At 39.7% G+C, this 24,032-nt stretch overlaps 1 protein-coding gene across 2 annotated transcripts in view; it reads left to right on the plus strand.

Annotated features, from left to right (window-relative positions):
• Positions 1-213: 213 nt before the first annotated feature.
• AMPD3 (adenosine monophosphate deaminase 3) overlaps positions 214-24,032 on the plus strand; it is a 29,412-nt gene continuing 5,593 nt past the window's right edge. The window contains exons 1-11 of one of the 2 annotated variants that reach the window (XM_082059572.1): positions 214-528; positions 3,769-3,994; positions 5,875-6,070; positions 6,524-6,689; positions 8,992-9,211; positions 11,672-11,801; positions 18,517-18,711; positions 18,958-19,089; positions 19,960-20,123; positions 21,306-21,432; positions 22,273-22,436. In XM_082059572.1, the coding sequence (XP_081915698.1) occupies positions 3,774-3,994; positions 5,875-6,070; positions 6,524-6,689; positions 8,992-9,211; positions 11,672-11,801; positions 18,517-18,711; positions 18,958-19,089; positions 19,960-20,123; positions 21,306-21,432; positions 22,273-22,436 (1,715 nt within the window). In that variant the 5' untranslated portion in view covers positions 214-528; positions 3,769-3,773. Of the gene's footprint in view, positions 529-637; positions 1,039-3,768; positions 3,995-5,874; positions 6,071-6,523; positions 6,690-8,991; positions 9,212-11,671; positions 11,802-18,516; positions 18,712-18,957; positions 19,090-19,959; positions 20,124-21,305; positions 21,433-22,272; positions 22,437-24,032 lie in introns of those variants that run through there. The other variant, XM_082059571.1, reaches the window with a different exon arrangement.

Raw genomic sequence — 24,032 nt, forward strand, 5'->3', positions numbered from 1 at the left:
TTGTTGAAAACACTTTCAACAGGGATCCATCGACAGCAAACTTACTTATGGGGCGTGATCTTCGCACCAGCCTCACGACGCTCTGGTGTCGAACCAAAGTTTTCTCTGTGACAGCACTTTCTGAGGAGGAGTTTTGAAACAAGCGCTTGCGAAGGCGGCACTCGCGGGGCGCCCCGCGGCTGAGGCGAGCTCAGGCGGGCTGAGGTGGGCCGGGGCCGGGCCGAGGCGGCACGCCCCGGGCGCTCCCTCCCTCCCGCGCCGGCGAGGAGACATGTGACAGCGCGACTTCTGTCTCGGAGCCGCCGAAAGGGAAAGGGCCGCCGCGGCGAGAGGTAGGAAGGCTTCTCTCGGATCCTCCTGCTCCCACTGAGGCCACAGCCCCGCGGGGGAGGTGCCGCCCCTGCCCGCGCCACTCCCGTCGCCGCAGGTGCAGCCGCGGTTCGCGCGGTGCCGGACAGTGCCCGGAGCGGCCGCCGCCTCCCGAGCCGAGCAGCCCCCGCCGCCCCGCGCGGGACTCTCCTCACACAGGTACGGACAGAGCGCGCGCCCCTCCTCGTCCCGCCCCGCCAGGGCGACCGTTAACGGCCCCCGCGCCGCTCGCGCCAGGGCTGGGCGGGGCAGCGCAGCCCCTCCGGACACCGCTGGCGCCTCGCCCGGCAGGAGCCTGCGCCCGCCGCCCCCGCGCCCTCCGTCCGCCAGTGCCCGGCTCCACCTGCTGCGGAGCCGCCCCGGGCCGCGATGCTGCCGCCCAGGAGGCAGCTGGCCGTTCCGGTGGGGCCGGGGGCGCGGCGAGCGGGCTCCTCCGCCCGGGGGCCGCTGCGGCCATAAAGGGCCGGGGAAGGGGCGGCGCGGCACTGCGGTAGCGGGGCGGCCGGCTGTCGGCTGAATGCGGCAGAGGGGAGCGGCGGCATCTGGCGGGAGCAGCTCCTCCCTCTGCCGCCGCCTCATCCGCCGCCGGCTTCTGACAGTGTTCCCAGCCGGCGGGTAGCGGGGCCCGGCGCTGCCCCAGCCCCAGCATGGCTTTCCCCGGGGCGCTAGGTAAGTCGAGGGGCAGGAGGCAGCGCCGAGCCGGGCTGGTCCGGGGTGCTGGTGACCTTGGCTGCCGCCCCGGCGGGGACGGGCTCTGGGCGGCCGTGTCCGGGGCTCCTGCGGCGGGAGCTCCCGCGGCCGGGCCCCGCCCCACCTGCTCCGGCAGCGGGATGCGGCTCCGGGGTGCCAGCTGACCGGCTGGGGGCTTGCGAAGCGGCGGCTCTGGTTGTTTTCATGGTGTGTGCTCATTACCTATGCAAGCCCATTAAATTCCTCATCAATAAGTGTTTTTGAAATAATCATTCCATCATTTTTTATGCAGCATGTTTCAAGAGATTTTTTTTTTTTTTCCTGTCCCTACAAAGGTGCAGAACTAAAGAGCAACCAAAGCAACCTTTCTGTGAGAGATATATATTTAGGAAAGGAGCATTTGCTGGTTGCTGGATGGCATTCATACCCCCTCCCCATCCCATTAAGATGTCTAGTTGTCGCTCTCCCACTTGCTCACCTTGGGTAAAAGACAGCACTTCTATAGAAGATACGAGATCCTCATCCCACAGCTTACCTGAGTATTGCATGAAGTGTCTCATGACTGGTTTAGGTTTATTAAACCCATTTCAGTGACATAAGCTAGCAGTGATGCGGGTGAACCTACCTTCAAAGTGTTTTGTGCCTTAGTCTCTCATTTGCTTGGGTGGACAACATGAGATCAGGTTCTGTAAGAAAGAAAAAAACGCAACCTTTAGTCTGAGCATAGGATGCTTGTGTCCATACATTCTGACTCTTTACTATCTTATTGTAATGATTTAAAATACAGTATGGTTTCTCATGCAATGTATTTCTTACTGCACTTCTTTTTCTGATCACAATTCTCTAAGAAAAAGTTTGTTTATACTAGGAAAATGTTCAACCAATGATAAACAACCGATTTTTTCCTGTCCAAGTCTGCCAGTACTGAAGGTATTTTAATTGCTGATTTTGCAGCAGAAGAAACATTGTTATTCCACATTTTACTCTTACTGCTAGCGCTCTTAATGTGGTTGAGTAACTATAAAGGCCTGGCTGAAGTGGCCCAAAAACCCCTTGTTGCTGGTGACTGTGTTCATGGAGATTAGTGGAAAGGCTCCCATGACCTCACTGAGGTTTGAAACTGAGAAACCAAACATAAGTTTGGATGCTACTAAGACATCATAGTGCATTGTTATAGAATCATTCAGTTAAATGTGTATTTTTATGTATGTTATGTAGCTGCACATGATTTTATAAAGACCTAATACTAATTGCAAAACAAATACTCTCCAAGCAGAAAAACTGCATATTCAGATCCACAGTTCTTTAAAACCAGTGTCATTTTTTCACTGGGCTGTGAATTGGTTCTTACAAAATAATGTAGATGATCACTAAATTGCCATTGCCATGTTATGGTCCAATATATCTCTCGTTACCTTTCCATACTATATTTGCTTTTAGAATAAAACCAAAAGTGTTCTCAAAGCAACTGTGAAAACAGGTGGACGTTTATTAGAATATTTTAGGCTGAAAACAACAGGATCACATATCAAAAGGATCACATATCAACACGTGAAACTTGCAGCATGCCTACAGAAATACTGTAATGGGGGCCCTGATAAGTTATGCTTTGAGTGATTAAAAACTGCCACGCTCTATGTTGTCTTTCAGCATATGTTGGTATTTAAATGAATACCATCTTATAAAATGTTTGCATTTTTATAACCAAAAAGGATTCTGAAATGCCAGTTTTGGACCTAGACTTCACATTCTGGCAGTGCTTGGATCTATTTGTTGTGACATGTTCATTGCTATTTTTAACTTATGTAATAAGAATTTAATCTTATTTGTTACAAACTCCATCATAGTGAAGGCATTCAAAAAGCTTTACAGTACATAATAAATAATGCTGGTCAGTAGCTTAGAAGCACTGTATTTTTTTTTCCCTTCCAGAATGCTACCAGATATGTCAAAATTCACAGATGGTATTTTCAGTAGTGCTACTATAACAAAATGGAAATATTTTGTGATGAAAGGCTACTTAGATAGACTTGCAAAATATAAAGCATATTTTTTTGAAAAATAATGTTTAGATGCCATAAAGTCCATATCCTATCTGCTTCCCACAAACAATTCAAAAGCAGTATATGAACTACTGGAAACAAATGAAAAAAAAAAGTCACTGAGTTAACCACCCCATATTTGTTCCTGTTGTGCAACCATTTTACTTCACAGCAGCTCCATCACTTTCTTATTTGTGGAAAGGATGGGGTGAGTTAGAAATTTGCAACCTTCTAACTTGCTTGTGGTGCTAAAATTGGGTTGAAGTCACTGAGCAGGGAAGAAGGAAATCCATTCACTCAGTTGCTTACCAAGTTCAGTGCAAGTACATATAGCTAAGTATAGATTATGTTGCAAATAATAGTCTGATTATGCAAATAAATGGAATCTACTGGCCAATCTGCACATACATATCTTAGGAATTTTAATGAGTATACCAAGAAGTTCCTAATTCACAAACTGGCATGGCTTCTCAAGTAAAGATGCTCTGTGGACACCTGTGGTTCTTGTGTACTGCATAGTAGTATAAATTCTGCGTAGCTCTTCTACTTTATTCTGCTTTTGCTCTAAGTTTTTAACGTCAACACGTGTACCATGAAAATATCCCGGTGTCTCACATACCTTTATTCTGCTTGTAATTATAACTTTGCCAACTGTCTTCTTTATTAGCCGAGATGCCCAGACAGTTTCCGAAGCTGAACATCTCTGAGGTTGATGAGCACGTGCGACTTCTAGCAGAGAAAGTATTTGCTAAAGTCCTCCGAGAAGAAGACAGCAAAGATGCCTTGTCACTATTCACCGTGCCTGAAGACTGCCCTATTGGGCAGAAAGAGGCCAAGGAAAGGGAACTACAGAAGGAACTGGCAGAACAACAGTCTGTGGAAACAACTAAAAGGTTTGTTCTGTAGTTGCTTTCTTAAGTGGAAAATAGTTTTTAAATGAATTTGAGTTAATATTAAGATATCTGGCAAATAATATTCTTCCTCTTATTACTTCAGGAGAAAGGTCAACAGCAGGTACCAAGGGCACCTGTGTGATGTCCTCGGGGTTGGGGATGGGCCCTAGGGGCTTGGATTGGTGAGGTTGTCTCAGTTGCATTTCCAGCAATAGCACAGATATTGCATATGCAGGTTTAACAAACAGCATAACTGTGTGGAAGTGAACACAACCCTAAGACTCTTTAATGTAAAAAGAGTCAGAAAAAGAAACCCATTCCTTGTCCCCCTTTATTCTAGTTTCATTCAGAGATGGAAAATTTTAACATAGAGAAAACGACAGTGGTATGATACTTCTTATGTCTCTGTAAAAATAGATGAAGGCAAAGACTTGACATTTAACAACAAGGGAGAAGGTGAAAAGTGGTATTGGCATAATGAGGTTATTCGTAGGTTTCCTTAACTCACAGAGATATAATCTAACCACTATCAGCCTTAAAAGTGTACATTTTGAGTTTTCTTAGAAAAAATACAGTCCACCTTTGTTTTACCCATGAATCTAGTTAAGCCAAACTTGATTTGGTTTTCTATTTTCTTCTGTGAGAGAGGTAGCCTTACCCTGATGTCAGGCTATTCCAGTATCTTAATTTCAGTGAACGGACTTGATTATTTCATAGAGTCATGTGAGCTCAGCAGCAGTGTGACACCAAATGGCTTGGATGTGCACAGGCTCTTCAAAAAGCAGTCAAACAAGGAAGCCTTTGAAAGTGGTAGCTAAACACATGTACTGGTTATCTGCAGACAATCAGTTGGGCAATGCTTGGCATCATATTTCTGGAACAGAAGGGAGAAGAGTCAACTTAGTTAAATTAAGGTATGACACACTGATGATACAGGCTGAGACTTTTGGTTTTGAATTGTGCAAGTGGGTTTCCCGGTTGCGATGTTCATAAACATAAACAAGCACAGAAAGGAAAACAAGATGTTTTCAAACAACTATTTGGTATATCTTTCTTCCTGAACTAATAAGTTTCACTTTTAATTTGGGAAATTGTCTTATAGAAATATGTTTTGTCAAAGTGTACCTCAAGTTTTTACAAGTTTAACTGTGGGAAGTGGGATATTATATGTATGTTGTTTATAGTCCTGCCCTACAGGACTGAAGCGTACTTCAAGGACAGTTACATGAGTACAACTTCTGCTGTTTTCAGTTGCAGTTGATCCAATAATGCCTTTCAAGAATTTCATACTGATTTCAAAGGTGGCTGCAAGTACTTGAGAGGATGGGATTTGGTCATATATATATGAAATCTTGATGCATTTTCTTGTCTGACAACTAGATGAGTTTTTCTGCATGTTTTGGGAAGAACTGAAAGTGTGTGTGATAGCATCATAACTTAAAACAACTTACAATATGTACCATTCCCTTGTTTCTGTCTGATACTTTGTGAATTCTGATGCTACTAATCTCTAAGAATCAACTCCTACTAAAGTAAGCACAGTAATCGCATTTTCCTTCTGTACAGTGACTTGCTGAAACTGAATTTATAAGAAGTGAAACAAAACAAACCTTACTGCATCTTACAGTGATTGTAAATAAAGGCATATTGTATCCCTGTGGAGGGTATGTGCAATTGTGTGTAGCATATATAATGTGAAATATATTAAAAAAAAAAAAAGCTAAAAGCACAAATATTTTGTGATCAACGTTTTTCCTGTGGTATAGGAGATTTAATTTGTAAAATTTCTTAGGGGTGATTTCTTTGCTGTAATCAGTTTTCCAGTGCATTTAATGTTTTATACCATGGCTTATTTTATGCTTTACACCATGAATTTGTAGGAAGAAAAGTTTCAAGATGATTCGATCCCAGTCTTTGTCATTACAAATTCCATCTCAGGAATGGAAAGCACCATCAGCCAATCCTGTTACGTCTCCTGCAACGCCAGTTCTTCCAAGTGCTTTTGTGCCAGTCCAAGTGCCATATGATGTCCCAGAGTTTCAGAGAGTTTCAATTAGTGGGGACTACTGTGCAGGGGTAAGAAACCTTCCCCCCACCCCGCTTTCTGTATCTGGTGGGGGGAAATCCCAAACCACAAGCAACTAATTATATATAAAGTGTGAAATACCAGTATATTATGGCTCTGCAACAAACCATGAGTTGCTTTTTGAACACATTGATTTGTAAGACAGTAAAAGTCAAGGTTGGGTCATTTTGTACTTTTTATCATAAAAAATAGATTGACTAGATAAAAACATAGGTGTTAAATAAATGGGTGATGCATGGTAGGAGTATCTGTATCTTTTGCACATTGTATTTAGATGCTGCTTCTGTCATTTGCTTCCTGAGACCTTGGGTAAGATCCTTATGGTCAAGCTGCATACACTTGGATTTCTGGAAATTCAGTCTCATTGCTACTGGTGTGGATTCAGTTTGTTGCTAAAACTGATGTTTTACTTTTGTCAGTATTTATCCAGGCTTTCCTTTCAGGTTACAGTTGATGATTATGAACAGGCTGCCAAAAGCCTGGTCAAAGCTCTTCTCATTCGAGAAAAGTATTCACGTCTTGCCTACCATCGCTTCCCAAGGACAACATCTCAGTATTTGTGTAGCATGCAAGATGAAAAATGGAAGGTAGAAGATGAAGTGTATCCAGGTGAATATCCTTGTTCTTTTTTTTAGAACACAGAATTAAACTCATGCACTACTGTGATAAAGGTAAGTTGAATATTTGTGATTATCTGAGTCTCTCCCTTTGTAATTTATTCTGTTAGTAAGTGGTGGAGAATCACTGATGGACCTAAGTTACACATCCTATGTCTAAGCTGAAACTTTAAAGCTGTCAGAAGCTTAAAAAAATGTACTAGATGCTCATTGATTATTTTTTGGCAGCAAATGGGATGGTAAGTAGTACACTTGTGTTTGTCCAGGAAAAAGATATATGGGTATGGCTTAAAGTGAAAAGTCATTCCTTCTAATCTTGGCATGCTGAAATAAAGGGATTATGAGCTCATCTAGATTGTAAACTGAAGCATGATACAGACGTGCCAGTTGGCAAGCCCTGAGTAATTTCCTAGGCATGGCACACTTACCAGGTCAAGACTGGAAGCTGTATACTCATAATTGTTGGGCATTCTGCCAGGGTTAATAAACTCTGATCTCTCAACAAGGCTTATTAGGTTGAACATATTCCCCACTATATATGTCACAAATGATACTTGTCACTTAGGTGGGTTGTGTGTTGAAAGCTTTGCTTGTGCATTAAACTGTTTGGGCTGCGAGTTTTTGGATTAGCCTGTGAGGAGCAATGTTTGGTCTGTACAGATGTGCCTCTGTAGATGTGTCCATATTGTTGGCAATGTATTCTGAGCCATAAAGTGGCATTTAAAATCAATTACCCTCTAGCTCAGTGGTTGAAAGAAGGTGAATTAACATGTTTTCAAGCATTTGTTATACATAAGAAATGTAAAGAGGACAGTATACTAAATATTAAACACAGGAAAGATTTTGGAACAGCTGCCAGGGAGATATTTCCAAGCTATTACTAGGATAATAACTTCTTTACAGTTCTGATTTTAAACTTATGACATAAGAAAATCTCATTACACAATGTCTTAATTAGTACTAGTTTGAGTTGAATAGTTATAAATAATAGAGATAAGAATAGTATCAGTTTATAACATACATTCAGGTGCCCCAGGTGAATAAAAGGACTGGTTAATTACTTTTCTGGCTTAACAGAACAGGTAAAAGAAGAAATCTGTGATAAGATGGAGCTCAAGAATGTAGTTCAGTTGACATAAATGTAATTGAGACACTTACGTTATGCTAGTTGCATTAGTAAGATATTGTAAAAGAAGCAATGAACATTCACTAGCATGAGTGATAATGTTTGAGTGTTCATATAAGCTGAATCTCCCAGAAGTATGTGTGTTTACCTGATTCTCAGGGAAAAATCCCAACCATGCTTCTGGTACTTCCTGATTTTGGTCAGAGAGCCAAGGGGAAAACTAGAATTGTATTGTACTACCTCTGGCTTCTGCACTTCTTGGTCCTATTCAAAAGCAATTAAACATAAAAGTAAAGGAGTTTTATTAAAAACAAAACACACCCCCCCCCCTGAAAAACAAACAAACAAACACCACCCCCCCAAAACAAACAAACAAAAACCAACCCACAAAACAACAAACAAAAAAACCCACCACACACAAATGGAAAAAAAAACAAACAAAACAATCAAAACACAACAAAAGCAACCAACCCCCCCAAAACCTACAGACCAACCACTGCCTTGGTTAGAGTGAGAAGCACTGAGTCTTAAATTAATACCTGCTTTAACATGAGTGAGGTATATTTACTAATGGTTCAGAGAGAGGAAACAATCCTAATATGTATGTACGCACTAGTCTAGCTCAGTGGATTGTGGGAAGGGCAGAGGTGAAGCAGTAAGGCACAGCTTGTTCTTTTCTGACTGATGTTTCAATATGAGAACAGCTTCATTACTGTGTGCTTAAATACAAACTTCCAAAATTACTACAGTGAGTCAGAAGGTGAAAAGAAAATAATAAAGGTGGGTATGAAGTCAACAACTGTTTTATTGTTCAAAAATCTCAACTGTACTTTCAGCCACTCTAATTCAAATACTTCTGGAAACTTATATTGATACTTGTGCCATCGTACATTAATAACTAATGGTATTAAATCTATACCTTGGTTCAGAGAAGTCTAATAATATGTAATATTTGAATTAAGGTAGGCACTTACCTTAGACTGCAATGAAAGCCTGTCAGAATAAAGCTGTGTTGTAACAACAGATCTTTTATAGTAGCTGAAAATGTGATTTTAATGAAAGTATTAAGACCTGCTAGAAATAAGTGTTACAGAAGCAGAAAGCCCTTTTTGTAATTACTTTGCCTTTTGTGTTAGTTCTTCTAAATGTAATGTAAACTTATTTCCAGATTTCCATTCGCCCCCAGAAGAAAATGAAGACCCTTACAATCTTGATGATGCTCCAGACAATTTGGATTATGTTGTAAAATTAAAAGGTGGAATTCCCTTTGTTTATGATAACAAAGAAATGATGGAACTCAATGAGCCTCGGAGTCTGCCATATCCTGACCTGCAGACTTACACCCTTGACCTGAGCCACGTTCTTGCTCTAATTGCAGATGGTCCAACGTATGTTTCTCTTTCTTTCTTTGCCCCTTCAGGCTGCTGGTTGCCTTTAGTTTAATACTTCCGTCTTTTGTGATATTTAATTCCTTAATGTACTCATTCTACAGTAATGTCTTGTTTTGTGCTTCTCAAGCATTAATGCATCACAAAAAGACCCAAAAGGAAAAAAAAAAACCCACATATGCCTTTTTTCTTTCTTTGGCTTCTTTGCATCAACCATGGCAAAATGAGAAGTAGATAACAGAAAAGCAAGAAATTGGCCAAATGTTCCCATTGAAGTCAAATATGACCCAAACTTCTTCAGGCACGGGAACTGAAACTTGAGCCTGACCGTTTTTTTCACTTTGCTTTGGCCTACGCTGAATTTGAGGTTTTGAACAGTTGTCTGGAATTCCTTCATGTTTGCTCTACTCTTGCTGCATGCATGGAAACCCTGCATGTACAGAGCTCAGCATTGCAAATATTCAGTTTGATTTATTCCAGATGTAAATTAACTGCTCATGTGCTGCAAAACTGATCCACACATGCACAATCAGAGTAGGTCTGAAATTTCCCAGAACCATCAAACTCCTAGGGAATCTCTATAAAGCAGAACTATAAGTACTGTAGTATGGTCACTGACACTCTCATAACAAAGCAGTGTCTTTGCCTAGTGCGTAAGAAAACGTGCATCCAGTTTTTAAGTTTACTTCCTGGCTGAGGACTGGAAATGTCAAGGTTTCAACACCAGGAAAGGAAAAGAATCCATCCTAGGATGGAACAAAGCAGGAACGTGGACTGTTCTTCCAAACTATTTGCCCTGCCTGCCAGCACTGCATTGCTGGTCCTCCTGCCTTTGCGAGATCATAACTTACAGTGTGACTAGTTAGTCACACCTGATGCGTTCTTTCCTCTTTAGTCTGTGTCTGACACCTGTAGCACCATGTCTCTGCCTTGCACGTTGATAGTGGCAAAGCAGATGGGTTGAGCAGAACTGTCCCACTCCTTAAGCACTTTTTCAAGAGCAAAAAAGCCTGTGCTTCCGTGAGCTTTATCGGCACACCTGTTCTAAATCAAAGCTACCTTGAGTATGCTTATTTGCAGTATGCAATTGGTAAATGCATTTCCAAATTTAGTGTGTTATATTCCAAGAGACAAATATTGAGAAGATTAAAGGACAAGGAGGAAAAAATTGAAACAAAAGCCATACCAAAGACCCTTCTTTTTGCAGCTTTTGTTAACAGTCTTTATCAGGAAGCCACAAGTAAGAAGAGCCTTGCTAGGACACCTTAGTGAATGTAGGAATAATCATCTGCTCCTTTCGCTTCTTCAGATTAAGCTTTTACAGGCTGATTTGCACTCTCTGATAAATACACACAAACCAAAAGAAAAGTCTTTGCACTAATCCTGTTGCATAAGCTCTTTGTACGGTATTGTTTCCCTGTTTGCAGCAAGTCCTTTCCTGTCATTTATGTCTGTCACACATGGGGCTGCTTGGAGATCAAGAACCCATTGTTCTTTAATCCTTGCTGCTCTTAAACTTGTGAAATCTTAACCCTGCTTCGCAGTCTTCAGTCTCTTGAGTAATAGCAGAACCTGATAAAGACTTCCTGCAGCCAGCAAGCAGGTCTCGATCAGTATCAGATACAGTGAGACTGAATTGGACTTTCAAATCCATAATGGGATTTGTGTCCCATTGAGGAGAGATTGCCAACAATAAAGCAGAAAAAAAGAAGGCTATTACATTAATAGTGCTACAAAAATATTGTAGATTCAATAAGAATTGACAGATGGTGAAGAGAAAAACCATGTCAGTGGTTAAAAATAGAATGAGGAACGTCATAGAAGATGAAAGTGAAGACAGAGGAGTAGGCAAGCAGGAATATAAAAAAGCATGATTTTTCTAAAAACAGCACAAGAAATTATTTTGGAAAAAAATTATTCCTACACAGTATACATGTTTTTAAAGGCAAAAAAACCATAAAGGATATTGGTTCTTGTCTTGGCTTCTTATATTCACATCAAAAATCAAATAAACTTTGGGTTATTTTTTTATTCTTATTTTCACAGTGAGTAAGTCTGGATTACAGGTTATTTCTGTTATATATGAGGTGATCTGCTCTGTTGGAGGTATAGTGTCAGAGTAGTAGCAATTGACATCACGTTTTATTACAGGTTTTATGCTTTCTCTGGTCATCATTACTAAAAGAACTGCAATTTATGCACAGATACAGTGATAACAATACTTTAAGGACGTAACGTGGTTGTGTAGAGTTCTGTTTGAGATTTCACTAACAACTTTGGTCTGAAATCATATTGGATTTTGACTTACATATTTGTTAACCAGTAGGACAGGAAGAATGGATTTGTCTTGGTCTTCATTGAAAACATATCTGTTTTTACTGTGAAAACTTTAACGTTCTTTCTGAACTTGAAATACAAATAGTTTTAAGTTACAGTTAATTTTTATGTTTCCTTTTACAGAAAAACATACTGTCATCGGAGGCTTAACTTTTTAGAATCTAAATTTAGTTTACATGAGATGTTAAATGAAATGTCGGAATTTAAAGAACTAAAGAGTAATCCCCATCGAGACTTTTATAATGTGAGAAAGGTAAGTGTGAAAAGGATTAAAGGCATGACATTGTTTCTAGTTGGAGTTCCAGCAACTCTGCTTTTCTTACGTAGAGGTGCAGATGATATGCATGAAATGGTGTGTGCATACCACTCAACTGAATGACATTATTTTAAGAATATTAACATTTTTCTACTTGGGAACGCTCCAGGAAAATTAACTTGAATGTAAGTGGGTTAAATGGATTATGTTAAACTTGTGTTCACTTATTCAGAATCAAAGGGCCTTAATTGTAGGTTGAATGCTTTAAAGGAGTGAAACAGAGTTAATCAAATGAAGCTCACTTGGGTTATGAATAAAAATATCCACATTAAGGTATAATTCATTATAATTAATTCACTTAAAGGCAGTCAAGTGCATTTTCCTGCTTTCAGGTAGGTAAGTCATACTAGACTGTAGCAGAAACAGCTGTATAGATCTTGGATAAAAATTTCACTTGAAAATAGGTGTTTAAATACATTTGAATACATTGCAAAAGAAAAAAAGACCTCCCACAGAAAATGAATTGAGGGTTCAGGCTGCCATCAGTATCTGGTAAAAAAATGTCTGTGAAATACTAAGTAAAAAGATTGTTATTTGAGTTTTATTCTCAGCTGCCTCTGAGATACGCTGGGATGTAATTAGGAGACAGACAGGGGAATTGAGGAGCTGATTTCATTTCCTGACATAGTCACACCAAGGGAGCTGCATTCTCTTAAAAGCATGGAAGCAACAGTGTTACGCTCCTTCATTTGCTTCCCTTTCCTGAAGTGAAGAGGAAGTTGCTGGAGAGATAATGCTTCAGTTTGATAGGTGAGATTTCTTCACAAAGCAGTAATTGTTGCTGATGTTTTTAACCACTTCAGGTCCATTTTGCATTGTTTCTATAAGCAACTGGATGAGGCAGTCCTTATTTTCTAACTCCAGGGTTTACATCAATAGTTTAATCTTTCCTGTTATGTTTTGGTTAATGCATCAAAAAGTCCTTTTGGATTTTCTCTGTGGTGTCCAGTGTGCTGGCTACTGTTTGCTACTGTTGTGGTAATAAACTGTCAAATGCACCATCTGCTAAACAAAAGTGTTTGATGAATGTACCCCTGTCTATCACAAGGCTAGAAGCAGATGGGTTCTTAGGTAAATTCTAATGCATTTCACACTTTTATCTGTTAGGTGTATGAATTGGAGGATCTGATAGTTAATACACTGAAGCAGGACTCAAGTCCTAACTTGACAGTTTTCTTGCATAACCCTGGACAAGATATTTACTCCATGTCACATTCACATAAAACACTTCACTAGCTGACAGAGACCTAATTAAAGCACATGGTGACTGAGAGGTGTGAAGGACAGAGGCGTGGATTGGGTAACTGCCTAGACAATCAATTTGATTACTGAGAAGCTGTAATTAACAGGATTGTACTTGCTAAGTTCAGCTTCTGATTTAAGAGCAAATGTTCAATGTCTCTGGGCATATCTTAAATATTTTCCAATTATCTACTATTAAATAGGCCAATTTACATATGGATTCATGTTCAAAAGCACAAAATGTGCATCACTTCCCCTATGGTAATGCCCAGATTCAAGAGAGCAGGAACAACCTTGCTCTTCTCTCGCAGTGATCATTCCTACTGCTAGTTACTGCTTTAACATTTTTGCTGCACAGAGTTAACATTGCTTTAGTGTTTTTATGAAGCACTCTCTGTGGAAAGTAAACTGCATTGTAGATAGAGTTCCTGTAAGCCCCCAAATAATCTTGTTTTCTCTATGTCTTGCTAGTAATGTTTGTATCTGTAACTTCCCCTAATAACAGTATCAGCAGTGAAACTTATAATAGGCGACAGACACTTCCAGGGCCTGAGTTTTCAGGATGTCTCTCTATTAGTCAATCTTAAACAGCACGTACTGCTCTAAAGGAAAGCAAGAAATAAGATTCACCTCCCAAAAGAGCCATTAGTGAAGTTGTCTATTACATCCCTCAGACACTAGTGTGGAGATCCTGGTACAATCTGTTTGCTTATATAAAAGAGCCAAAGTAATGGGTGGAAAGTGCCAAAATTAGAAGTTATGAATGTAGTGGCAACGTCAATCAGTGAACATGTATTACTGCATTTAGAAAGGTACAGTAGAAAGCTGGCCAGCATTATTTGCTGGCATGATAATCAAAGGTTTCTGTTTTCTTTTTTGCCTTTTTCCTGCATCCTTCCCCACTTTTTTTTTTTTTCCTGGTTTAATAGGAGTTCTCTTCCAGTAAGCTTATCTATTTAATAAATTCCAATATAAGGCTCCTATTAAATACAGGAAATGTATGTGTGTATCTTACCTACTGGACTTAACCAGAATGCAACCAAAGATGTTTTGCACTGATTAAGCTGGAACTGGAAAATTGCCCTTTAATAACTATCCAAATACTTTTCTAGACAGACAAGAATCCACAGGTGGTAAGACAGCGTGGCTGGCTCCACTTGGCTCCCCACAGGAGGCAGACAACTGTCTGTGTAGGAGAACGCTAAGTTTAGAGAAGACTTTTCAGTCTGCCATCAGCAGGGCTCTCTCCCCTTGTCCAGCTGATGCAGAGCGAAGTGCAGTCAGCACAGATTCTCCACATAACTCCTGGGTTGCCTGCATTAGGGATGAAATTAAGTAATAAGAGTCCTATTCTGCCCACAGGCTCACGGGCACAGCTGCTGAGCCTTGTGTGGCAGCAGAGCTTGGCCTCAGGCTTCTGTAGCTTCCAGAGTGGCGTTGCTGCTGCGAGATACCAGTTGGTCTAGATTGTTACAATAGTTTTGTTGGGTTTTTTTTTAGTATTGGCTAGACAAGAGGAAGTAAACTCTAGCTTTTGTTTGTGTCCACAGGGTTGACATCCCACTTGTTATTTCCAAGAAGGGAAGTGGGTTTATATAGTTCTTAATCTGGTATTTTGTGAGATATATAGAATTGAATTCACAGATGTCTGCTTTTCAAATGTATTATTTAAAGCTTTGTGAGTGAACAGCAAATCTATACCTTAGCTTCTCTCAGGTTGCTTCTTTTTTATCTTTTTTTTTTTTCCTTTTTTCTTTTTTTCTTTTCCTGAAACGAAAGGAACTTTGGCTTAGGGCAAACAGCTGAGGTTTTGCTCCACTAAGGGCAAATTGGGCTGGAGTGACATTATAACAGATTTGGAAATGCAGTAGAATGTTTGCAAAAAGCAGCAAATAGACCTTGTGGTAGGGGCTTTTGTTTCTTATGGCCCAGAACAGCCTCAGCTCAATTCATGTATTGTATGAAGAACAAAATAATAACAGCTTAAAATGGGACTGGTTTTGTCTTTTTTTTTTTTTTTTGGAGAGGGAGGTGGCAAGGGGGGCATTTGTCACCCTCATATGAATTCAGTCTGTTCAAATTCTATCAGTGGATGCCTTTCATAATAAACAACAATGAAATTAGGATCCATTTCTTAGCAGGACAATATTTCAAATCAAAATAATAATTAAAAATATCTGTAACCGAATCAGACCATGTAAGCTATGTCTAAGGATTCTGTGTTTTGATACTTCATTTAGATAGCATTGCACCCTGAATTGTGAAAATGCACAAAAGCAAACATACTAATTATGTGCTAGGGTAGGTCAAAGCTCAAGTCATTAAAACCTTCCAAAAAGTTTCATTGCTTCTAAAAAACAATGAATACTCTATAAGACTCTTGTTGTTACTGAAGTCGCTGCTTGCCTAAAGGGCAAAATATACCCGGTAGTTAAAAAAAGTACACAAAGCACTGCATATTCTCTGGAAAAGCACCAAGAAAGACTTTTTACTCTTGCGAAAGAAATAGATTTAGGGAGAGGGAGGATTAAAAAAAAAGGAAAGAAATAAAAAGGAAATGTGGGTTCTAAGAGAAGAAGGTGGACGTGGTTAGCTCTGCTGTAGAGCTCTGTGAGAGCTGCTTGTGGGGCCTGGGGAAGATTTCACAGGAGCTTACTGAATTGCAGAGGCACACTTGAGAGAATTATTTCTCAAAGGGAAGCAGGACTTTAAAAGAAATGCAGTTACTACTCTGCCATGTGATCCTTGGATACAAACAAAACAAAGAAACAAGATGTGTCCTTGCTTTCTGTCCTTGCCCTCCTCACAGTAGTGAATTCATGTTGATTTAAATCAAGAGGAAGTGGTGGGGTTTTTGTTTGTTTGTTTTTCAAGACTCATCAGTTCCAGTAATGGAGTCGCCACTGGAACTACCGCATTCTGAAATTCAATAACCTAAACTTATTCAGGTTCCCTACACCTGGTATCCTATATTTATGACTTGCTTTTCCTGAATGTTTAGAGCTTATAGTCCATCTATTAACTGTTGTTTCACTCTCCCATATGAGTTGACCTAGCCCAATAGTTTGTAGTATTTCATTGGCCCAGGAAGAGTTTACAGTGAACAGTTTGTTTCTAAACCAGAAGACACTCATTAACTTGAGTAAGCGTATATATAATGCACTTGTGTTCAAATGTCCACACAAGTACTCTAAAGACTGTAATATAATATGCTAAGTGGAACTGTTTTTACTATGCATTACTAATGTACTTCATGTTGTGCACTTTGAGACACTGACATGTTTCTTGCTTTTTAATTGAACTTTAAAGTGTCTAGCCTATTTGAACTAGGCAGCGATTAACAATTACATATTAATGTTTAAGATTCAGTTTATATCCTGGTCTTTAGCTGTGCTATTAGCATTCACATGGAGGCAGATTGACCCTTAGAAGGCTGCAACAACTTCTGTGTGTATAAGCTGCAAATTAAATGACTACATGTGCCAAGTAAAACAGTGGCATTTCTGTGGACTGTCATAGCATAGGCTGAGGGTTACATCGCAGCAGTGTGGCTGTTACTGTTTCAGGTGCTCTGTGACCTGTTTCCTACCCTTTAAAGCAGATCAGGATGTCAACGACTTCTGTTGGTGGAATCTGAAAGCTGCAGGTGTAGTCACTACGCAAAGGGAACACACTGGTCTCACTTTGTACGTGTCCGTGTTTCAGTTTCCTGGACAGAAGAGTCCTGGCAGAGATGCAGGGCTGGTTTATCTGAGAATTCTTTCTGGTGTGACTTCCCGCATACAGGCTATGGGGCTCTTGATGGCATTGCGTCCCTGCGAATGCCAGTTACTTGCATTTTTAAAAGCACAGTGCAGTGGGTTCAAATGGTTCATTGTAGTGTCTTTAGGAACTTGTATCTAATGTCAGCATCCAACCTTTGGATCTTTGTGTCATTGCTTGTGAGATTGCAAAGCCTGCTCTCTGCCTGATGGTCTCTTCTGGATGTACAGATACCTGTATACAGTTGATCACATTAACTCTCAAATTGCACCTTTGAACGTAGACTGCACTGCAGCTTCTGGATGGGCTGAAACTGCTTCTGCCAGGGTTTGTCAGTCTGGACTTGAAGGCCTTGACAAGACCCCAGGGCCTTTGTGCTCGTTACATGTCAACTGTGAAATCTAATCAGAACAGTGGTTTGGTTTGGTTTTAAATTGATAAGAATTTGTTGGTAGGGTAATTTCATTGGTTTGCCTAGGCCATGCATTAGGCTCTTTTGTTGTTCAGCCAGAATTTCTCAAGGAAATTCAAAGCAAATGGACCCTGGAGCAGCAGCTGTGCTGTTCCACATGCTGGATACTGCTGTGCCATTAGATTCCTTAAGGGCCTTATCCTACCTGAGGCCTTTTCTTCCCTTTCAGGTACTTGGTCCTTAGGAACCGCAATTAGTATTTCATGCCTTTTCAAACAAAGAAGTTGTTGGGGAGCATGCCTGGTTTTCTTCTGTTCTTTATTGGTGTCGTTAAGATAATAAACCCCTGACTGCAAGAAATTTTAAAGGATTCATTTTTACACACATGCTGGAGGTACCTAAGGAATTACACACACTGAAGGGAAAACTTAAATCGATAGACAAACCCCCAGATCTCCCCAGTTGTTTCTTTGGATTATGCTCTAATGTAGGCTGCTCAAAGAGCAGTGCAAGCTTCTGAGCAAAAGAAAAGCATAAATGTGGAAACCATTTGGTTCTGGTCAATTTTTTTAAAAAATGGGACTTAGTAGAAAAGTGCAGGAGTACTCCCAGCTCTTCCATGGAGCTTGTGCTTCCCTTAGTGTGTGAAGACATCGGGAAAACCTAAACAATCTGTCAGCATTATGAGTTGCTGCATTATATAAGTGGAAAAAAATAAGTGACAGAAACTCTCACGTGTACATTTTGCAGGTCTAGTCACCTAAGATGTTTCATGTGGTTGAAATACAAAAATTAATTATGCTTTTGGAAATGGCTGACAATTCCAGGTCCTTTCAGTCTGAGAGGATGGTTATAACTGCAGTCTATAACCAGAAAGACATCATCGATTTGTGGATGAACTCAAAGAATATTAAAGGATCAGGGTGTCCTTTAAGGAAGTGTCAAATTTAATCCGAACCCAGGTTCTATAATTGGCACTTAAAATAATGTATCTGGTTGAAAAAAATCTTATTTAAATAGGATACTATTAATTGAGGGCTAATTTATTTATATTTCTGCTTATTGAGTAACTCCTCCAAAATCTTTAGGTTCCAGAACATTTTGACTTGCTTAGGCACTATTTCCGTTGTTACTTAAGGAATATTTTAGAATGCTTTAGTCATTGTTGTCCCTGACATAGATACTTTGCTCATTTGTGTATATGGATGATGAACATGAATGACCTTTTGATTTCAGGTTGATACTCATATCCATGCTGCTGCGTGCATGAACCAGAAACACTTGCTGAGGTTTATTAAGCACACGTATCAAACGGAGCCTGACAGGATTGTTGCAGAGAAAAAAGGCAGGAAGATGACTTTAAAGCAAGTCTTCGAAAGCCTTCACATGGACCCTTATGACCTCACTGTAGACTCTTTAGATGTCCATGCAGTAAGTCTATTAAAAGGACAAAGTAAAGTAGAAAAAGCCAAGTTTTCTGAGTGTGAAATTCTGGTTTCTGCAGTTTTTGCATGATAACTTATTAAATCTGAACTTGAAATAATGCATTACTTTGCATGTTTGAAGTAAGCTAGCATAGGCTTTCTGTTTTCTGTGCTTTTTATTTCTAGTCAATTTAATTTATAAACTATTGTGTGTACTTAAAACCGTGGTTATTTGGGTTTTTTGCTCCTCCAGGGTCGTCAAACTTTTCATCGATTTGACAAATTCAATTCCAAGTACAATCCAGTTGGTGCCAGTGAGCTGAGGGACTTGTATTTGAAAACTGAGAACTATATTGGTGGTGAATATTTTGCTCGTATGGTCAAGGTAAGTAAGTTTAAGGCTTTCCTAGCGGTAGGCAATGAAGATTTGTATAAGATTTGTGATGTCGTTATTGTATCTAGAGCTAACACTATGCTTAAGTGATTCCAAGTATTTGGTTTGCTCTAGGAATTAATCAGAGACAGACCCACTGCTAAGTCAGCCACTGCTGCTTTCTAAACAATTTGGAGTTAGAAACTCGTACACATAACCTGTGTGTGAATTCAAAGCAGAGTTTTGTGCAGTTTCAAGCTAATGGAGAGCAGCCAGGGGTCAATTCACTGGCTCAGTATTTTGTTAGGATGTAGCTGGCTAGTAGCAGCTGCCAGGGAAGGAGGAGATAGGGAAGTGCCTCTGCAGAAATCTACACCTGCACATGCATGCACAGCCTTCAAATTAATTCCTTACAACAAAATAAGTAGTTTTCGTGAACTATGTCAGCTCTTCTTAGATGTGTAGAAGTGCTTGTCTAAAATTAATAGTCTTAAAATTCCTTACTACCATGGATTCTGGGTCAGATTCTCCATTGGTCTGCATATCTTATGTAGTCATTTACTACAGTTTAAAGAATATAATTCCGATTTACCGATTTTAAACATACGTCTTACAAAGGTATTAGTAATAACTGCACATGAATATTGTCCTCTAAATCTAGGTGCTACAGTTAATTATACTCAAATGATTTCTGAGATAGCTTGTGAGTAGAATATTTAAATGCCTAAAATAAAATCAGGGATTAATAGACAAGAGATTCCCTTTATCTTTAAAGGGTGATAATACAGTTATGTCTAGTCTGAGGAAAATACAATAATATACTACTAGCTGTAAGTGATCTTCAGTGTCCATATTAAAGCAAATATATTTATTACTTAATAGGAAGTAGCCCGTGAACTAGAAGAAAGTAAGTACCAGTATACAGAACCCCGCTTATCCATTTATGGACGGTCTCCAGATGAATGGCTGAACTTGGCAAAATGGTTCATTAAGCATAAAGTTTATTCCCCTAATATGCGCTGGATAATTCAGGTTCCCAGAATCTAGTAAGTAATCAGGAGCTCTTGGTAATTTTAATAGTTTGAAATCATACCAATGATTTGTTTTAATTTCTGATATTTTTAGAGGGTTTATGAGCTGTCCTGTAGTTCTGTTTATAAGCAACAGCCTGGGAAATTTCTCTTGACTGTTGCTGCAGTTTTCCTGACAGTCTGGGGGTGGAGGACATGAGACGGGGTTTCAATCTACTCTGTATGAAGCTATTGAAAAACTACTGTGAATTACTTGTAAGTCTGAAGATGCTAAACCAAAAATTACGACTAGGTGAAATTAAGCTGCATTCAAAGGCAAGTTAAAATATAAATTACCAATGAAAATAAATCAACTTTTCAATACTGTAACGGAGTAGAAAATGTTCTGTAAAACTGTTATCAGACTTCCTCAAGATCAGTGACTAAATGAGTGAATTTGGAAACGCAGTCCAGATTGCTGAATTGCAAGCTTATATCCAGATCAGTTTTTCTTGGTTTTTAAGCATTCTTTTGGACTTTTTTCAGTGGTTCTTTTTTTCTAATACTGTATATTGTAGTACAGTCTCCCATGATAATTGTCAGCCTTATTAGCTGAGCGTCATGTTTTGAAATGGCATAGCTGGAATATGAGTAGAGAAGGAGCTGTCATGGTCAGATATATCCCACGGAGTGTGTTTCTCATTACGGAGGAAATTTCTCTCCTTTGATTTTTTTTTTTTCAATGTACATAGTGAAGTCAACACTTTCATTAAGTCATGCACTTAATAACACACTGAAGTATTGTCCCTGTTTCCTGAGAGGCTCACTAAAGCAAAATGTTCTACTTTCATTTGAAGTGGTCAAAACTTTAGAAAATAGAATCTTGCACGAAAGGCAATTCCTTATCTCCTGTGTTAGTACTTGGATTGCTGGGAGAGGGTGACCGTTCTTGAGACAGCATCCATCCACCCCTGCATACTGGCTCTATTTTTGGAGCACATGGGAGCTTCAGCAGAGCCTGGATGAAGCAGAATGCCAGGCAGTGCAGGAAACAAGACACAGAGACATGCCCTGCCCTGACCAAAACTGTGAAGTTTTGAATCCCGGTAGAACTGAAGCTGTAGAATATACGCAAATAGCGGAAAATAGGAAAGTGGAGGAAAAACATAAACTGATTAAAGAACAGTCACAACTGTCTATATTTTTTTTCCCCGTCAGTGACATATTTAGGTCAAAAAATATTCTGCCTAGTTTTGGGAAGATGTTGGAGAACATCTTCATACCTTTGTTTGAAGCAACAATCAATCCCAAAGACCACAAAGAATTGCACCTTTTCCTCAAATATGTAAGTATGTTTGGATTTTGTGTCTCACATGAAATGGATCCTCTCCTACTCATAAATGTTGCTTGTCCACAGCTGTTTCCAGACACTAAAAAAGCCTCCTCGTCCATAGATTATTTATATTATTGTTTTAAAGTTCTGACATACAATTTAATAAAAGCCTGGGAAAGGTCCTGTTATCAAATAGTTGCAATTTATTCCTCTGAAACAGCTCAACAGCTATTTATTTGTCCTCTCAGTAATCCTCTCTATAAAGAATGACCAAAAAATGTTCGCATGCTCTTGTGCAGAGGGATCACTGAAATCTAGGATACGTACTTTGAGCTTGCCTCTGGGACTGGCCTCCAAAAAGGAGGCAACTGAAAGGAAGTGTGGAGTTCCTGATGGGACTCGGGAGGGAGGTGGGGATGTAGCTGCTGGGATGTGATTAATGGAGACATTTCTGAGTATTCCCCAAATCAGAACCCTGAGGTTTCTTGGGAGCTTCTGGCCTTCAGCTGCTGTTCAAATAACAAAGCAGCTGAGTTTAAAGGATTATAATCTCGATCTGAGGGAGTCTTACAGGCCTATGCCGCCCACAGGAGTCTGAAGGCTTTTGTACACCTGGGCCTCCTATTTGTCTCAGAATTTAAAAAAATGGCTGAAACTTCCTTTGAGAAAGCACATTATTCCTGCTGTCTGCCTGGCATGGTAGGAGGACAGAGCAGCAGGACTGCTAGCAAACGGAGGGAAACAAAGAAAGAGGACTAGATGCTCTGTACAAGCAAGTCCTGAAGCAAGAGTAAGTAACATTGAAGTTTGCTTCTTGAAAACGCTGATTTCTGTTATCTCTTCTCGCACCAGGTGACTGGCTTTGACAGCGTTGATGATGAATCCAAACATAGTGGCCATATGTTCTCTGACAAGAGCCTTAACCCTGACCTCTGGACCAGTGAGAAGAATCCCCCGTATAGCTATTATTTGTATTATATGTATGTGAACATCATGTTGCTAAACAACCTTAGGAAGTAAGTAGCCATTTTTCTCTTCTACAAGCTTCCCAGAAAGAAAAATCAATAATCTTGTCTCAATTTAAGTCTGTGTCTAGATCTTGTATCTTTTGAAGCAAAGATTAGCTTGAATTATTTTGAAGAGTCAAGAGGAGCACAAGTTATTTTGAAAACATTAACCGCAAAAGGAATTAAAATGAAATATTCAGAAATTGTGAAGGCATCAGATTAATATCTTGGTTTGACACTTATGTGTATTTTTGTTTTTTGAATTCCTTAAACATGAATATATCAAACAAAACAAAAGAAGAAACCCCACAGAACTGAGTTGTTGACCTTTGCTTGGATTCACAGTGCATTTTCAAATATAATGTACCTCTCTGGTAGCTCGCTGTCTCCTGGTAATTTAATAGACACAAAGTTATGTTGTGAAATATTGGTTTAAGGGCTGCTGCTGTTGTCAAAGACAGCCAAAGGAGGACAGAATTATAAACTGCACATCTATCTAGCTTGCTTCAGCATGCTTGTTGACTCACTCAGTTCAACTACTTTTGAGACTGATGCCTAGGCAAGTAATGCAGAGACTTATGATACTGAACGTGATATCATGACTGTAAGAGCAGATTTTGGCAACAAGCTCATTAAAGCCTGAAATTCAACTCGAGGTTACGTTCCTGACTGTGGGTGACTCACTGAGTGATCTGCACAACTGACTCTAATTGAGGCACAGTGAGCTTATCCATGATATTACAGTGTCATCACTTACCTTGCAGGGATTTGGTTCATTATTATTTATATAACTTTGGGGATTTTCTTACAGGAGGTGCACAGATTTGTAATTTTAACAGGTCTTATCCAATTTAACATTTTAAATGTTATTTCTTCTCTCTAACTGCTACCTCAAGCATTTCTGTCTCTACCACTTTATATAATAAAAACATATAAAAACATCCACCTTAAATTACCTTGTACCTGCAACAAACAGGTCTGGTTGTTAGTTTTAGTTCTATTATGAAAAGGACACAGTACAGCAGAGATCTAAGTCATCCCTTTCTCCTGACTTCCTTATCGTTATCTGTAGGCTATATTATTTTCTTTTCTGAAGACAGAGATTCTGCCAGAACTTAAGCATTTCTTTTTTACTTCAGGATCATTTCAACTACTGTTTGAAAATCTCTCTAGATAATCATTAAATATTCTTTACAGCCAGGTGAGATAGTGACACAATTCATCAGTAAGTCAGTAAAACTGTTCACCCTGTATTTGAGGCACCACAGCCAGTCTATTACAAGACTCTTTTATTCTTTTGGTAGCATTAGAGAAGTCAGTAAGGATGGATTACCTTCTCACATCCATTTTCAGGAGAAACATTACTAAACATCCATCCTAGAACTACCTTATACTTTAGCAGTCCTTGTTGAAATTCTTTGTTTTGAACATCTCCAAATACTTACGGGACATTTGTGTGCACTGAATAAGAGGGTTTATTATAACCTAAAACCCAGCACATTTTTAATATAGATAAAAAGAAAATGGTTCTAGAAATTGTAGTGTGAGGTCTAGTGTAATAACTAATGCTCCCAGATGATCTCAGTGCTGCTGTGGGTGTGGTTT

Source organism: Streptopelia decaocto (assembly GCF_964273445.1).
Source record: "Streptopelia decaocto genome assembly, chromosome: 7".
NCBI lineage: Eukaryota > Metazoa > Chordata > Aves > Columbiformes > Columbidae > Streptopelia > Streptopelia decaocto.